The sequence below is a fragment of the Zingiber officinale genome, chromosome 11B (assembly GCF_018446385.1).
Source record: "Zingiber officinale cultivar Zhangliang chromosome 11B, Zo_v1.1, whole genome shotgun sequence".
Lineage (NCBI taxonomy): Eukaryota > Viridiplantae > Streptophyta > Magnoliopsida > Zingiberales > Zingiberaceae > Zingiber > Zingiber officinale.
In genome coordinates this window covers 25,802,613-25,820,775 of record NC_056007.1, presented here as the reverse complement: position 1 = coordinate 25,820,775, position 18,163 = coordinate 25,802,613, and the positions used below count along the sequence as shown (strand labels likewise).

Sequence of the window (18,163 nt, the reverse complement as noted above, 5' to 3'; positions counted from 1 at the left end):
ACTCCAGGTTCTGATTTTTGGGGGTAAGAAAATAGAAAGAAATTTCAAGGTGCCGAAGGAATGTCGTATAGGCGAACATGAAAGTGTCGCATAGGGCATGGATGGCATTTGGCATGAAATGTTGCAAAGGAATGCGAAAGTATTGACTCACCTCTGACAAGAATGGGTGGATAGGAAAATGAAGACCGACTACTAACTAGTCCTTAAAGAAAGTGATATGGTTAGCAGGCGGGTGATGAGGGTGAGTGTCGAAGGAAGGAATAACGATCTGATAGTTCTTAGGAATTTCATATTGGGAATAGATGTGAGCTCTATCTGCAACATCAAAATTCGAATAAGTTAGAGTATACCAGGGGCAAAAGACTCTTCAACCATGAGAAGATGCAAAGAAAGTGAAAGACGAGCGACTTACTAATTGCCTAAGGTGCAAGAAAGAAGAAGACCGTGGAAAAGAGGTTGTCGAAAAGAAAATTGGAGAAGACGAAAGGCAAAGTGATGAGAATAGAGACTGGTTAGGGTTTTTATAAAGTATAATTCAATTGCAGCTATTGGATCGAAATGGTATGCAACAGATCGTTGATCTGCACAAAGAGAGGGGCAATTGAGTTGTACAAGGATGCGTGCATCAGAAGCCGTTTCAAAAAACGAGAGGGAGGCCACGTGGCATCCACCTATAAATGGTAATTTATGATGGAGATGACAATCAAATCACCTCCAGTCAAATCAAAAGCACCTCTCCGCGCATTCGCGGTACTTCTTTCTGAACAATGCGCTTCTGACCAACAGTTTTTGAAAAAAAAATCACTAAGTACTTAAGGTGCGAAGGAGCACGTGATTTTCTGGACGACCCTAGTAAAAGGGATGAGCGGGTGGAAATTAAGCTTGGGTCCGATCAGCTACACCTTCTTCGACTAGACTTGAAAGGGAGATTAGTGATATAAGTTATAATGAGTGGACCCAGGAGATGATGTGGTGGTCAAATTCAAGGTGATGCGACAGTCAAAGTCAATGGAGGAAAGCATCTCCCCACTTGGCTTTGATTGGCTGCCCAGCGCTAAGGTTCACCGAATAGGCCTGGTCGGATTCCGAGCTAGGTAGAAAAAAGTCGATCGACCCTTGGGCCAGTCAAATATAAGGGGTTCAGTGCTTTACTCTTGAACTGAGGAGACAATGTACCTAGTCACTAGATAGCCGATCAAGTTTAGGGTCGGTCGTCCTTGTAGGCCCGCCGAAATGATCGACCCACCTCACATTTGACCAACCCTAGACCTAGTCGAAGGAAGGATCAAACTCCTTACTCTGTATAAGCCCCTATACATATGTCCGGCCGACCCGTTTACCAATCAATTTTATGGGTATCCGTTCAATAATATAACCAAACGGACTTATATAACTTCATACCCGTTTCTTACATGCATAAGGGTAAGATAGCTTTATAAATCCGGTTAAAATGCCGAGTGCACTTTACCTACAAATTATTATACACCGGTCGGACAAAGGGGCGTCCGGGCCTAAGGCACCTTGGCTCAAAACACTGACCGAACATCTTAAAACATAGTTTTATTTCTCTAGAGTCTCATTATATGCTCGGACGGACAAAAGAGCGACCGGGCCTAAGACGCCTATCTCCATATTGCTGCCTGGGTGGATCTATAACAAGCTCAGGTTCTCTGATGGATTTTTAGAACACATGGATTATTATATTGTTTCCCAAATGGATTTCTAGTGTGTCCGAGGTACCATATTATTTTCTGAACGAATTTCTACATGAATGGATTTCTATATGAACTTCAATATATAACAGCATCTTAATGTAAGGACATGTGCAGAGACGACCGACCTTATAGTCCGGTCGAAATATACTTAGCCGACAGTATGATCAGAGAATTCTAATAACCTATCAGAATAACAAATATGTGTCAGAAAATACTTTTTAAAAATTATGATTAATTTAATTTTAAATTTTAATTAATTTGGCTAATTTAGTTAAAAATCGAAGTGACCGATATTTAATTAGTTCGATTTATTTGATTTTTTAAAAAATTTAGTCGGTTCGATTTAAAAATAAATAAATTTGTTCCGTTTTCAATTTCTTTAATTCGATTTGCGTGGAATGCTCAGCCCTAAATATAATTGCCGCTAGTTATAGGAGAGTCAGGATACGAGGTAGGCCATCAGCTAGCTGCTAGTGCAAGTAAGGTGCACTTTATATCGAGAATCCATGAAATAACAAGTTGTCAGTTCTATATGTTTTATTAATCGAAGCTAATGTTCCTCCACACGCGGACAAATTAGGGGGCCGCTGAAATATATCACGAGTCATTTGCCTCCATGGAAAAGATTACTGTATTAAATGAAATCCTTCGTAATTCATCCCCTTCTAAATCGTATAGGGTATTTCTAAAAGAGTCCCAGGATAAGAATTATCAACTTTTATTATAATTAATAGAATAGCATGCATAGCTAATATATAATTAACTAAGGTCCCTTTCATGAAGTTTTGTAATATATATATCATCTCATATTCTTAACTGGTCGGTTGTTAGTCTCCTAAACATAATGACATAAGGAGTCTTTTTGGGATAATCTAGTGGCTAGTATATAATGTGTTATCATCATAATATCTGAAATTCAAATCTCGATAAAGTCAAGATAAATGTCTCTCTTATGTGTTAGTCATTATTCCAAAGATTAGTAATCGTCCATGATTTACCTCCTTCGTATTGATATTAGGACGGATTGACGAAGATATTAAGGACGAACATATTCACTTTTATCACCATGATTAGATAGAAGGAGATTAGGACGCTTCTCTTTCGATCCAGCCATTGGGGATGCAAGTAGGGCACACCAAATAGTGACAAGAGTTATGGTAGCACACGGGACTATTCATGCACAAGTTGTGTAGGAGAACGTCTTGGATTTTGGGGCGTTGCTCCTTGTTCATGCAAGCAGAGCATGCCAAACAACGACAAAAATTTTGGCAACGTGTTAGGGCTATCCAAGCATAAGTTAAGCCAGAGGCAGACTTAGATATGATGAATAGATGCGAGGATTGGACATGTTAAGTATAAGCATTTAGCTAAGTAGGGTTATAGGAAATGAGAGCAATACATGGCATGCGATAGAGCAATGGAGCTATTTATCTAAGTTTGCGGTGTCAAACTTAAGTAAAGCATACAGATTGACATTGACACGGTGCCAAATCAACAAAATGACGTAGACAGAGTTTTGTACCTGGAAATGGTAGTTGCCAAAACCCATATAACCGTCAAGTCAATAATTTTTTGAATTGTTAAATTTTTTATTTTTTGTGCATGTATTGTTCGCGTGTGCCAATTGTCTATCATATTATGGAAGACATTCTCTTATGCATTTGTAATGCTTTAGTGGGTGAATCAAATGCAGGATTTTGGTAGCCGTCGCAAGGGCATTTTCTAAGGTACAAATTGACCATGTGACATCAGCTATGAAGAAGTTAACAATCAATATCTATTAAGTAGGTGAAGAAGTCATCACATGTTCACTCAAATTCATTCGCTATTAAATAAATACTATGTATTAATAAATGTGCACATATTCACGGTGTTGCTTTTCTTCCCATTCCACATATTCTACCGCTCCATACACTTTTGCTTTCTACATTCACAACATTGACTTAATAGTATAAATTCAAGTTTAAAAATATATACAATATTTAAATTTAATTTAAAGCTCAAAAATATAAATAATAGTTCGAAAGAAAATTCAAACTCAAATTACCCTAATTCAAGCAAATCAAATTATGACTTAAATTCAAATTCGAATTATTCATATCTTTATTTAAACATATTTAAATTAAAAATAATGTAACTATAATCAAAATTCAATTCATATTTGACTTGCAAGCAACTCATGAACAACAGAACTATCAATTTAAATTCAACTCAAAAAATTATCAAGCATATTTGAGTTCGACTCAAATTCGATAATTTTAAATATGAATTGATTATTTTTTGAGCTAGTTTGAAAAGCTCGCAAAGAGACTCAATCCGTTCAGCCCCCTATTTTCATCTCTATCTAAAAGTATAAGTTAAGCACATAATATGAATATATGCAGATTGCCAAGAAATTTCTTAGTTATGAAACCAACATGGCTAAATAAAACTTACAATTAGTTCTCTTGATAATTGTCAAGAGGGACTTGCAAACAAGTAAAGCGTTACTTGCTGGTTTCTATAGTTCAACCAATATGCTGTCAATGTACTTCAGTTGTTCCATCTCCTCTCCAACAGCAGCGATACCCGGATCAACATAACACAACTAGATCCACAGAGAATTTTAGAAGATTGTACTGTTGGGGAAAATCGAAGAACAAGATTATGAGTCCAACCTGATACTGTGATTTTTTAAGTGTGTGGGCTCCTCTTTTGATCATCCTTTGCCAGCCATTGTTACTGTTAAGGGACCCTTTAAGGGCAGCCGTTCTCTGAAAGAAACAAAGATGATAATTGAGCTTGGTGAAAAAAGTGGAAGAAAATTAACTGAAACCTCAAAGTCAAACAAAGGGGTTGCAAGGAAACAATTGTGCATTATGTTTCTAAAACTGCACCCAACTTGTCAAGCAATAGGTGGAGTCGCCTCTCTGGTCCGTAGACAAAGTCAAACCAACCAGCAATTGTCCCAGGTTTACAGCATTAAGGTTGTGATTATTTGAAATGAGAAAATTTGATTTCACAGGAAGGAAGAAGACCATATGCTCGCCTAGATGGATTGCATGTGGAAGAGTTACTAGATGAATCCGTAGCAAGAGAGAAGGCCATTTTTGCTGAAGGAGCGATAAAAGGTCTATACCTTCAGGCGTCGCAGTGGCTCCCGAAATGAAAGGAACCTGAAGAAGACTGCTACTACTGCAGAAAAGGTTGCAGGGCATTAGTCAGTTGTGGCCACCACCAGGAGTAATGCATCAACATTGTCAAGCCAAAATCTTCTTGCACAAAGAGATCCTCAATGCACCTCTCTTTCTTTGCCTACGATGTTTGCTTCTTTGCTAGCTCAAAGAGATTGAGGATGGGAACCAGTTGAAGATGCAAAAGGCCAAGGAGCCTCTGCAGCAGTGTCTAAGCATGGACTGTTGGCATAAGCATAGCATGAGGTGGTGTGGAATGTGAATTGGTGTCAAAGGAGGAAGAACACAAGGTTTATTTGGTTCTCTCTCCTCCCCTCCCTCTTTTGTCCTTTTCTTCCCTACACCCCGACAACCCTCCCCTCTTTTTTCCTTCTTTTCTCTCATCTAAAGAATCACAAGCTAAAATATCGCATCAAGAAAAAGATAACAATAATGCTTACATGGGCAGGATCTAGGATCAACAACGAGTAAGAGCGTGCTGATGAAGATTTTGCTTTCTGCATTTGAATTCCTACTATGGTTCTTGAATGTCCATCATGCTGGAAGTACAGGGGCCTGCTTGTAAAGAAAAATGATGCAACATTACACTCTTCAAAAGAAGCTCTAGTGTATCATGATGGAAACACAGGAAACATTGTGTATATGTGAAGAACACTAACGTTTTCTTACTGACGAGTACAGAATTAGAACTTCCCAATCTACTGCCAAATTCACAGTTGAAATACTTCCACACCCAAACAAGGACTTCAGGACCATGTATTTTCGGTTCTGAATAGTTACTAGAAGATGAAGGACCTGCTTCATGTTTTGGGCCTTTCAAAAACTTATCCATTGGTCCATATACCTGATTTGCATCCATTTTGCATTTAGAATTCCCAGTATTTTGTTGCTTCCTAGAATTTACACCATCAAAATCCACAATCCTTGCTCTAAGTCCAAAAGAACGTAAAATTGTAGCACATTCAGTTGCCCCTATCCATTTTCTGGAGCCATATATCTTTTGATTGAAGAAGTTAGACCCATAAACATCAAAACCTCTTTTCCAAGCAATTTCTAACCACCTCTGAAGTGATGGAATATCAGGAACAAATCCTGAATGACCAAACATGACATCTCTTGCATCTGATCTTTCTGCCAATAAATGAGAACTTAACATTTGAATATTTCTCCACCCACAGCCCCATCCAATATCTTCAGACTCAATAGTCTGATAGTGATCGATATAGCCTGAAATGATACTTACTGAGTTTCCATTTTCTGATTCCAAGCACTTCTTAAGCAAGGACATAAGATCACCTTCAACATTGTATAAGGTGCTTTTACTTTGTAAACTGACCAACAAAGATATTTCTTGTTCAAGACCATCCTTAGAATTCAGCTCATCGTTATTGAAGTCTGAATTACAAGGATATCTTCTTAAGTGACCGACTGGCTTTAAACAGTCTGTTGGATTATCCTGTGATGCGCCATAGTACACAACATTACTCCATATTTATGCTTTTGGAAAATATAAAGATCCATCCATTAAGCAATGTAAGAGTAGCTCCTATATAACTCAGGATCAAGTATCCATATTCAGGGTAGCAGGCAATCAGGAATCAAGAAAATATTCCAAGAGATGTAACAACATGCTTTACACAAACAAAAAAGACTTGATGCAAAATCTAATCAATGATCTAGTAACACATATTATTCAGAGAAAATAAAATATGTACTTCTACTCTACTTCTGTTGTCTTTGGCATTTGAGATTCTTACCCAAGTCACCATGATTTTAACTGACAGGGAAGTGAGTTTGCTTGGCATATGAATGCAATAGCAAATGGTATCACATGTCACAAAATAAAGAGTGCAAACAGGCAAACATTATTGTAATATATCTTTCTTTTTATAGTTAGGGAGCGGGACACCATAGAAAAGGGAGACCATTTATTGATAAATATGCTCATTACTCAGAAGAGGGAGATCAAAGAAAACTTGATTAACAATGATAAAATAAAATTCATTTAAATATAGATGATAAAATAGTAGGGGATCGAGTCCAATGACATAAGAGGATCTATATAGTTGACCCCAAATAGTAAGATAAAGCCTTGGTTGTTGTCATGTTGTTATGTCTCTCTTTTTTTTATAGTTAAGTGGATCACATAACACTTATTTACATTATAAAAAAAAACATGAGAACTCTTTTGCTTAAGTTAAAATGCATATGCATAGAAATACAATGACCTTTTGCAGAACTTAAACAAGGGCCTACCATAGCCTCAAGACTCTGTGGTAGCAGAGAAATTTGCATAGCCAATTCCATGTCTCTTTCCAGTTCATCCCTAGCAAAATGAGTGTTTGCATGCCTACAAGTGTGAATAATCAATGTGAGTTTGTTTTATGTGGGCTAAATATATTCTATTTGTGAATTTGTCTATAGAGTTATTGAGAAACTCTGCAGTTTTCCACGATAGTTATTACCATTCCAACTGACTCGAAGGAAGGATTATATGACAAAAAGGGCAAGAGGATAGCATCCTTTAATGACCGCCTGCAATAAATACTAGAAAATCAAAAGAAACAATAAATAAAATTCCCATCTGACATAATAAACAACATTCTGTATGAAGACAGTACAAGAAATAAGCCTTCAACACATTGCCATGAAACCAATGTTTTCTTTCATACACTTCAAAAACAAAATCTTTCATTCCTAGAGTGCATGTATGGAATTCCTTTCACAATCTCATTCCTAGGTATAAGTCCATAACCCAATTCAATCTACAAAAGTATCATGAGGGAAAATGGAAAAGAAAATCTTGTGTTGGCCTTGTAAATTCCTGCTCCATTACAACTTATCTAACTTTTAAGATATTTTGGTTATGTTCTTTACAAAAGTCTCATTTTTCTCAAGCTACTCAGCTCTTTAAATTGTGACATTGAATCCTTGTCCTTCTTAAACCTGGTCATTTCATTCCCTAAGTTCATTTATTTAGTTTTCAATAGCAACAACATGAGCCAGACATCTAATCACAAGACACTGATTTTACTAAAAATGCAAATTTTGGCAATTTTGCAGTCATACATGACTCCATGCTGCTTGTATTAACTATGGATAAAGAAATAATAGCCCGTAGTGTTAATGAGTACCACAGAATAGTCAAAATGTAACTAAACTAATTAAAATTGTATGGCAACTCGAGCTCATTGCATATAAATCCTAATTTTTATTTATAATTTGATCAACTAATCCCAAGCATGTGATCATCTGCACATTCAAGCAACTCGGCAACAAACAAATCCCACCAGATAAAGCCCTGCCAGTTTAGACTAGTTAACCAACACATCAAGAATGAATAAGTCTTATGGTTTGAAGCATATTGGTTAATAAAATTCGAAAGAGAGGTGGTAGAACGAAGAACACAACCCCAATACCCTTCTAGTAAATTTTCAAGGGGAAAGACAAAACATTGTTATAAAGATTGATGACTATCTAATAGTAAATATCTTCAAGTGAATTTTCAAACACTGCACGAGATGATATTTAATTTCAACATTTAATTTTTCTAAATTTGCTCAAATATTTCAAAAAAGTTGAATGAGAAAGGATTGGCAATAGCTTAATGGAAGTCACATTGGACCAACAAGATAAAGCTCTAAAGCTTTTTTTTTTGAAATAAAAGCTTTTAAAAAGTGCTAAAAAGCTACTAAAATGATCTTATTTGTATTCTTTCCATGCCTTTAAAATAATTACTAAATATACCTCCCATTAGGGTGACAATTCATGTCATATTGTATTAATTGTATCAATTTGGAATATAGATTAAAATCTCGTGTCGTACCATCCAATACAGGCGAAATATTTCGTTCCACCTGGTGTCAATGTGCCTGAGGCCCCGTGGAGGCTTCGCGCGGGCCCCATGGTTGAAACGAAGGCATCGCACGAATCCGCGATCAATGAAGGGTTTAACTTTTGGTTTAATTAAATAACTTAGTTAATAATTTCAATCAACTCTAGCTATAATAAGGATAATTTAAATAGATTTAATTAAATCCTAATAAAATTATCTTATTAATTATATATATATTAAAAAATTATTTTTTATTTTTTAAATATTTAGATTAAATTTTTATTTTTAGTTAATATATTTCATATTTAAAAGATATAGTTTATATCGGTACTACTTAATACAATACTAAAGTTGTATTGTTTCAGTTTGAAACCGAAACCTTAGCACAAGTCGAGATTTTAAATCATGATTTCTAACTCACGAACCCTGCTCCCCTACATCCTCCCTATCGGCTCACAAGATCACGGGCCCTGCTCCCCTATATCCTCCCACTTGGTTCCCGATCGGATCTTCGACTCACGGGATCTTGCTCCCCTACATCCTCCCAATCAGATCTTCAACTCACGGGGCCTTGCTCTCCTACATCCTCCTGATCGACTCCTAGGATCACAGGACATGCTCCCTACATCGTCCTGATCGGATTTCCGACTCCTAAGGCTCAGCACCCTTCAACTCCCTATAAGATGGGCAGGCATATAAGCAAACAGCCCATAATCAGAGATTGAGCCCCCCTTTAACCCATTATCCCACTATTTGAGCCAAACCCAGAAGGCTGAATGGGCTTTTCAAGTCATAAGCTCATTCCATAATTAATGTTGCGCATGAACTTGTCATAGGCACGTGGGATACAAGTAACATATGAGTGATGGGACTGCACAATACAATAAAGATACACGAATTTGACATATCTCTTATTCTGATGTGATATTTAATTAATATGGGAATTACAAAGGTGTTATAAAAGGGTCCTGCACCCGCATGCGCAAGTACGTCTTTTGTTTCGCACGCATCTCATACTCTTCTCCATCTTCCACATTTTTCTCCGCTTCATTGACTTAAGTATTGGAGTGGCTGCACCAGGGACTCCTTGGTCTGCTTAGAAACGCTCCTTCCTCCTCCACCTTGTCATGTTGCAGGTGACCGACCCACTTCGAGGTTTTTCTCGTTCAAGGTATTCTTGCGGTCAACATTAAAGTCATCTCATCGGTGGTCCAACTTTCACCGATTTCAAACGGGATCACCTATATATAAGTGCACTAACTGCGACTATTCAGAAAATTATTGTTTTGAACGTACTGGATATCTAGATTGGTGGAGCCAAGCAAACTAGGTGGTCACTTACTATAGCAATTGCTTAAACGAAGAGAGACGATGTCACTCCTACATTATAAACATTGGTAGCCACTACAAATATTAAAAGAAAGGTCTTGAACACTTCTACACTCACTTGATTCGAATAGTACCTTGAAAATTAATTCAGGTGCTTCTTATCATATGGCATTTGATGTTAGACAAGTCACAACCCTTAACTCATCCTCCCAAAATTGTGTTTCCACATCTACAATAACACTGCCCAGGTTATTAGGGACAGGTCATCACATTTTACTAATAATTTACATTTTGATTCTATGTTAGTTTCCTTCTTAAACTATAACCTTTTGTTAGTCTCTCAAATCAATACTACCTTATCTTGTGTTATTATTTTTTGGCTTGATTATTGTGTGTTTTAAGACATTCAGACGCGACAAACAATTGGTTATGGTGTTAGGAGAGGAAGTTGTATTACTTGGACTTGAAGTCAAAAACTTCTGATAGACTACAACAGGCTTTAGCATGATAGACCACTACTTTACAAAAAAAAATATATAATTGAAATTTGGTTATGGCATTGACGTTTAGGCAAACCTCATTTAGTTATTTAAAAAGATTATTTCCTAATTTATTTACAAATTTGGATATGTTTATTTTCAAAATGTGATGCGTGTGAACTTGCAAAAAGTCATTGTGCTTCATTTCCTTTGATTTTAAATAAAAGTGTAGTTCCTTTTATGATTATTTAGTCTAATGTTTGGGCACAATCCAAATTTCCAACAATGGGAGGGTCATATTGATTTGTTACCTTCATAGAAGATTGAGCTCGAATGACTTAGGTTGTGTCTATTGTTTCAGAAGTTTTATAACACCATTCGTGTAGGATTCATTGGAGAGGCTTGAAGGGGCGAATAGACTTATTCACAATTATTCTCTACAAAGCAAGTTATGCAGTGGAAAAACAAACGGGCAAGAAAGCAAACCAAATGGTGCATGGTATTTTAACATGGTCCGATTATCCTCCCTTGGACCTCCATTGTTGCACTTGTAAAACATTTCAAGTATTCCTGCACTGGCACACTTAACACATATATATGGCATTATCAATATTGCCTAACTTAAACACTGCCCAAACGTAAAAACCATATGCGAACACATGTTTAGGGCATGATTGCATCAACAATCTCCCCTTTTGTGTGTCAAGTATGTAAGTGCTAGAAACTTGACAAGTATTGCAAGTGAAATTGGTGGAAATCCAAATAAGCCAACAAGGATCGGATACTTAGGTTGTAAATAAACCAAATGTTCAGCTTGGTAAGAGCTTATTTATGTTCGTTTAATATACACAAGATCAATTAAACAAACAAGCTTGAATAGCTCATTAAACTAAACAAACAAGCTTGAGCACACATGTGTTCAGCTCGTTAACGTTCGTGAACAACGTTCGTGAACACCATGTTCATTAATAAAACTCTTATCAATATGCTAAATAAACAAAATAAAATAAAATAAAATAAACAAATAAGTTTGAATTATCAAGCCCAGTAATCAATCAAACAATCCAACAAGCTTGAATACCCCAAAAATCGGCTTGACTCAGACTTGGTGAGATAAAGTCTCAACAAGTTAGGTAAATCGGATCAGGCAAAGAAATTGACGAAGGTCGGAGATTAGATCCTTAGCAGTTTGAAGTCCTCACAAGTCAGGGAGACCGAAGGCTAAGCAACAAAGTCCACAAAGGTTAGGAATCAAATTCTTAGCGGCTTAAAGTTCCAACAAATCAGAAGACTAGATGTTAGGCAATAAAGACATGAAGGTGGTGAATCTCTAGGCATGGAAGTTGCGACAGCTCGTAGGCTCTTTGGCAAATGGTAAGCTCCAGTGAGCTATGAGAGTTGAGTAAATTGTACTCATGGCGCGTGGGTAGAACTCAACACTTGGCAAAACTCAATCATTAGAATGATCAAGTCTAAGCAATGGTCAGCAAGAACGAGATATAGTCAACTGGAATAAGTTCTAGTTGACTAGTACATAAATTGAATGATGGATTCAATTAGTCGATTGGAAAACCTCAAATCTTCACGTAGTTCTAGATTTGTGGTTTGGACCAATTGATTGATGGACACGCCATACCATAAAGTTTGAATTAAGGTTTGTGTCTTTGACTCTAGCAAATGCTTGAATGCCAATAGATTAGTATGGTCAGTTCAGTTATCAGTCTAATGGCACTTAACTAGAGGTGAATGCATAATACATCTCTTTTGAACAGTTGACTAATACTCAAACAAAACTGAGCGTAGGATATGTTTCTGATTGACCAATAGATAGATGATATGAAGAGTCAACTATGAACAGTGACTCGACTATGGATCAAGCAGCAAGCAACTAGAAACATCTTTGTTGAACAATCGATTGCAATGAACAGAACAGTTGACTAAAAGGAGTCATTGTGAAGATTAATAAGAGCTGTAACGTTCGAATACTTGATGGATTTAGCATAACATTTGACTAATGGTTGGATGAGGAATAGGGAAAGGGGCAAATATTGCTGCAACACATATATGTTCAAATTGGGGATCCACCAGATAAGAAGTTGTGCTATTGACTTTAACAAGCTCAATTCTAAAGCTGCAAAAAATCTGTTTTTAGCGTTCTTTCTTGTTCCCTTCTACTTTGTACTTGAATTCTCAAATCATTGTAAGAAGAAAAGCTATAAGAGGTTTCTCTGCCATGGGTGTTGCTAAGAAGGAGAAGACAAAGTGGGGATCTTCGAAGAGTGGTCCACCTAGATGGTAGCCATGGAGTAGAGATATTTGTGAGAATGGTCGAACCACGTTACATCATTGTGTCATTTTTTTTTGAATTTAGTTAAATTTGTGTTTTAGTTGAGAATTACTTTTGTAGGAAACAAGCAAGATGAAGCGACCAAGACTATTCCACACCCCCCCCCTCCCCCGGCTTCACAATCCAACATAATATTCGTACCATCATCAAACATGTTAATCATTCTTCCCGTGCATCCTAGAAAAGAATCCAAGCGATACATTTCACTTGCTAGTGAAACCATTTATCAAGTTGACTGAAAGGAAACAGAGATAACACCTCATGGACTATAAATACTTCATTAGTGCTAAGACTATATTGGGAAATTTAAAAGGAAAAAAGATAGAAATATAGTCTAGAAAAATTTTTTATTTTAAAAAAAATCAAAATTGCACAAATTCAGGATCTTTTGCTTTAAAAAAAAAATCAAGATTGCATAAAATTTTCTATCTTTTGCAATGAATGAACTCCTATTTCTATAATATTCCACTCTTATCATAAGATAACATAATGCAAGACCCACTATATAGACATGCAAGCTACATGATTGTGGACATATAAGATCAACTATGTAAATATGCAAGAGCCACTATGTAGTAATGACATTAGTTCTAAAAGAAAATGAAAAAAGGATGACTTCAATTACAAGAATCATTTTGTGAAGGGTCATAAGTTTATTCAACTACCATGAATACAGTCATAATTTTGAATCATTTTTTGACACACCCACATGTTTCAAAATTACATATTCCTAGTTTTTCTATAGCCAATAATATGATATTATTGAAATGGATAATATATTATGCTTGGATAACTTAATTTTGTCAATTCTTATATTTATTAGTTATGATTTGTACTATCAATAATTTGATATTTGATTTTACATCATGTGCTCTATTCTCTATGGTGGCCTCATTTGGTGGAAATCCTTGTACCATTTTGCACAGCAACTCTTCCTGCTGAACCTAGTAGGAGAATACTTATTGAGCACGGATCGCACGAAGATTAGTTTATATGGCATAAGGAAAAACAGGCAATAGATATGGAATAGGATGAGTATCACATCCCAAAAGAGCCAAACTATGATGATAAAAGTTTCTCACACGGTAATGTTCACCATCTAGTTAGCTCAAAACAGACAACGTTTATTACCCTGCATGCGGCATTTGTTTGCCAAAGTTTTTGGCAACAACATCTTAAGATGCTTGCTTTTAGAAATTTTCAGGGCTTATTTCCCAAACAACTAAAATTAATGCGAAAGAACCCAATGCTATGGACCACAACAGAGTGAAGACGAGCCATAGTGGTTTCCAATAATGCCAAATGGCAGAAGCAATCCCATTCTGAAGGCAGACAAAGAGGCTATTAACACTCAAGTAGCCATGTAGACCATTTAAAAACACGAGTAGATCGATGACCACACAGAACTGAGGAGATTAAGGAATGAGACGGGAAAAGAGAAAAAGGGAAATAAATCCCTCCTTTGTAGAAAATGGATCTCAAACTTCCCTAGAAAGCATCAACATGTGAAGGAAAACAAATCCAACCTTGTCCTTCTCGAGCTGATCCTTAAGAGGAATCAGCGGCGAGCCGCAGCGGCGACGGCTTCCTCTTCCTCGTCTCTGGCGACTTCATCGTTGTTCTCCTCCACTTAGCTCTTTTCCTCGCCCAAATCGCGGCTTCTCTCCGGGGTATCGACTCTCGCAGAAGCAGCGGAAGAGGAGGAGCTCTCCCGCTCACCGCTGCGCTTCCTGATATGCAAGAGAGAAAAAAGGGCACAAATGTCGCCTTCTTACGCTCCACTCGATCAAACCAACGAATAAAAGACATTTCTTAATTCGGTTTTACTATTTATACTTAAAATCAGAAAATAAATAAATATATATAATTAAAGCTGCAAGCGCAATAAATTAAATTTGTTGTGTGAGCATGTAGGATTAAATGAATTAAAGTTTAGTGAATAAGTTTACTGTCCTTCCTAAAACTTGTTTATATTTATTTAATAATATATATATATAAAATAAATAAATTTAAAATTTTACTAATTTATTAAGAATATCAACTTTAATAATTAATTTTGATGAAACTTACAATTAAATTATGTTAATATCTTTTTTTCTTTTCACACTGAAAATAATTTTAAAATTTATTAATAATTTCCTTTAGTTATTTTATATAAAAAATATGTACTGTCATAATTCTCTTTAGTCTTATATCTTAGTATTGGCAACACCATGAGCAGAGAAGCTTCTATAAATATCTTAGGTTAGCGACGTTAGAAAACATATTTTTTCAACTTTTTAATTAAGATCAAGTGTGATATTAAATTAATTTTGTATGAAAGAGAGTATGTTACAGTATCTTATTGCTGGGTTCTCGAGCGCTGCCCTTGTGTTATACTACTGCATGGGCTTAGCTGGGTACTAATTTACATGTATTCATATATTATATTACATATATGATATGCGTAGATTATATATATATATATATATATATATATATATATATATATATATATATATATATATATATATTGACACACATCTATTTGTATTTCATGCATATAATATATATTTATTGCACCATATTTTATTATTATGTCATACTTTCATTCTATTTATTCGAAGATCTATTCTTTACTTATTTTGATTGATAGGGTGTGTGTTCAGAGTAAAAATAGAGTAAAAAAGTCGTAGAATGTGAAGTCGGAGGAAGGAGCACGCTCACACAAAGCATACACGAAGGAAAAAACTTGTAAAAGACTTTCAAATTGAAGATTTAATTAAGGAATACACTCTAGTCATGTTCCTTGACATGTGCATGATCCTACAGAAGAAATTTAATGGAAAATGGAGCTTAAATGGAATCTAGAGCCTCCAAAAGGTCAAGGTCATACCTATGAGGCATGGCCAAGTGACAATCAAGTTTTTCCCATGCCCGTGTTTGAAAAAAGTCATGGCCGTGTTTGAAAAAAGTCATGGTCGTGTAGAATTTTTTGTACTACAGACAGAAAGTAAAATGACCATAACTTTTTGCTCAATTGGAGTTACGGGTTGTACTAGATATCAAAATATAGATAATTTCAAGATCTATAACTTTTATTCAGACTCCAACCATAAAAAACTATATCTAGATGGTCTAAAAGATATTTCCATGAGACACAACCATCCCAGGGCCATGCCAGGGTCAAGTTTTTTCCCAGGGCCATGAGACACGACAGTGTGAAATCGCAGGATCGTGCTTCCTATCCAAATACTATTCAAAGGGAGGTCATGTGAAATCACACGGTCATGCCTCCCACCAGCAAGCATTCAGGGTATCGTCGTGTCAAACCATACAGTTGTGCTTCCCACTAGCAAGCATTCGAGGCGTGGTCATGTGAAACCACACGATCGTGCTCCCAAATTTCCATAGGGAACATGGCCTAGCTGTTCCAAAAGGCACGACTGTGCCTCTCCGTCCGAGGCTATTCACGCCCCGGCCATGCCAAAAGGCACAATCGTGGTGGAGAAAACAAGGGGATTGTGTCCCGTTGTTATAAAAGGGGATTTTTTTTTTCCCCCTTTTCAAAGATCTTTGGCTTGGGGCTCTGCCCCATTCCTTGGGAAAAGGTTCTTCCCCTTAGGGGAAGTTAGACACTTCATCTTCGCTGATCTGTCCACCTCCAGAGTAAGGATTGCAAGCAAGAAGACAGGCGACGCATAGATAAGCATTCCTCTTTTCCCTATCTTATGTTTTGGATTGTAGGATACTTAATTTCTTGTCTCTTAGTTGTAAATCCTTTGCAATGGAGTAGATCTCCAAATCTAGGATGGAGGAAGTAGTTGTGATGTAATATTGATGTATGAACTATGTATTTAGACATTTTCTTATGTTATGAAATGTTTATGTCATGTTCTATGTGTGTTGTGTCTTATATATGCTTGACGAAATATATGTGAGGTCAATTCATGTAGATGTACAGTTTTATTCACCGTATAGAGGAGATACTTTAGTTTGTTTAACTGGGGATCCTATGACAAAGGGTATCCCTTACTTTCTAGGGTATCACCCTTGAAACGGGAGGCAATTCTCTATAAGGGAAGTTAATTAGAGATTAGAGGGGGTTTTTCAAATTAATGTTAGAAATAATTTGTGTAATCTAGCGATTGTATGACCGGGGGGCCTGTGACAGAGGGTATTCTTTTAACCAAACTTTCTAGGTTACCTCTTCTACTAATTACATTAATCTACCGTTAGGAAGTAAATCGGTTAACTCTAGCGGTTGTATAACCAGGGCCCTAGGGTATTTTTTAACCGGACTTTATAGAGTTGCTATTTTACTTAATGGCATTAGAACTTGAGTAAACTCTCTAGTGTGATCTGCACGGGGGTTGTTCTAGACTTTAGTTAGAATTCCTACACGAGTGTAAACATGGAGTTAGGTAGACGAACAATGCATAGGGACATTATCTAGCATCATAACAAAACTAAAATCCTAAAATCTATCACATTTCACTCACTTACGCTCCTTCTCTCTCTCTCTATTCTCTCTTTCCTTCTCTCTCTCTTCTCAACCTCTCTCTTGCATACGTGACCATATACCACCTTCGATTTTCTAGCTAACTCACTATATGAAGTCAATTAGTGTTTAATCAACAGTCCTTGTGGGATGTATATTTTTATTACTTGACAATAATCATGCACTTGCGAATTCGTAACAACATGCAACATGTGTGTGTGCGATAATGGTAAATTATTGAACCACGTACCTGAAGTTCTAGAATATCCAAATCATGTACTCAAGTTTCAAAATTACCAAATCATATACTCAATTCCATTTTTGCCCTTCAAATTGATTGATATAATGTAGCAATCGATTCAGATAGTATTCATTAGCATAGTAATGTCTCGAATCAATCGATTAAAAAAAAAATCTAACTTATGTTCAAAAAAATTACTACTTTCAATATGGTATATAGCAATGATTTTTGAAAGCATGGATATAATCATAAGACCACATAGGACATAATTTTATATCATTTCAAGTTCTCTAGGTCTATCAATCAATTTTGGTCGAGTTTTAGATAAAATCGGCTAATGAACCTAGAGAGTTTAGAATGACATAAAATCAAGTTTTATATGTTCGTCTAATTCTTCTAATTATATTCATACCTCTAAATATCAATTTGACACATTATAGTAAGAGTATTTTTTCAACTCGATTATGTTCGAGTTAAATTCCATTAATCGATTGCTATACAATAGCAATTAGGAATAATAAGAGGGGTAAAATGGATATTGGGTATATGATTTGTCAATTTTGA

The 18,163-nt window shown here is 36.1% G+C and overlaps 1 protein-coding gene across 4 annotated transcripts; it reads right to left on the bottom strand.

Moving 5' to 3' along the window:
- Nucleotides 1-3,968: 3,968 nt before the first annotated feature.
- LOC122034683 (zinc finger-containing ubiquitin peptidase 1-like) lies at nt 3,969-14,672 on the bottom strand. 4 transcript variants are annotated; one of them, XR_006126760.1, is made up of 8 exons: nt 14,405-14,672; nt 7,354-7,423; nt 7,145-7,238; nt 5,548-6,344; nt 5,329-5,443; nt 4,834-4,889; nt 4,597-4,743; nt 4,402-4,468 (listed from the first exon to the last, which is right to left on the bottom strand). XR_006126760.1 is itself a non-coding variant. In XM_042594014.1 (7 exons), the coding sequence occupies exons 2-7, from the start codon at nt 7,407-7,409 to the stop codon at nt 4,216-4,218; spliced, it is 1,245 nt and encodes a 414-aa protein (XP_042449948.1). In that variant the 5' UTR covers nt 7,410-7,435; nt 14,405-14,672; the 3' UTR covers nt 3,969-4,215. The 4 variants fall into 4 exon arrangements, 2 of the variants coding, with proteins under 2 accessions (XP_042449948.1, XP_042449947.1); XM_042594014.1 differs by lacking the exons at nt 4,597-4,743; nt 4,834-4,889 and adding an exon at nt 3,969-4,302 and having other exon boundaries at nt 4,373-4,468; nt 7,354-7,435; XM_042594013.1 differs by lacking the exons at nt 4,597-4,743; nt 4,834-4,889 and adding an exon at nt 3,969-4,302 and having other exon boundaries at nt 4,373-4,468.
- Nucleotides 14,673-18,163: the final 3,491 nt, after the last annotated feature.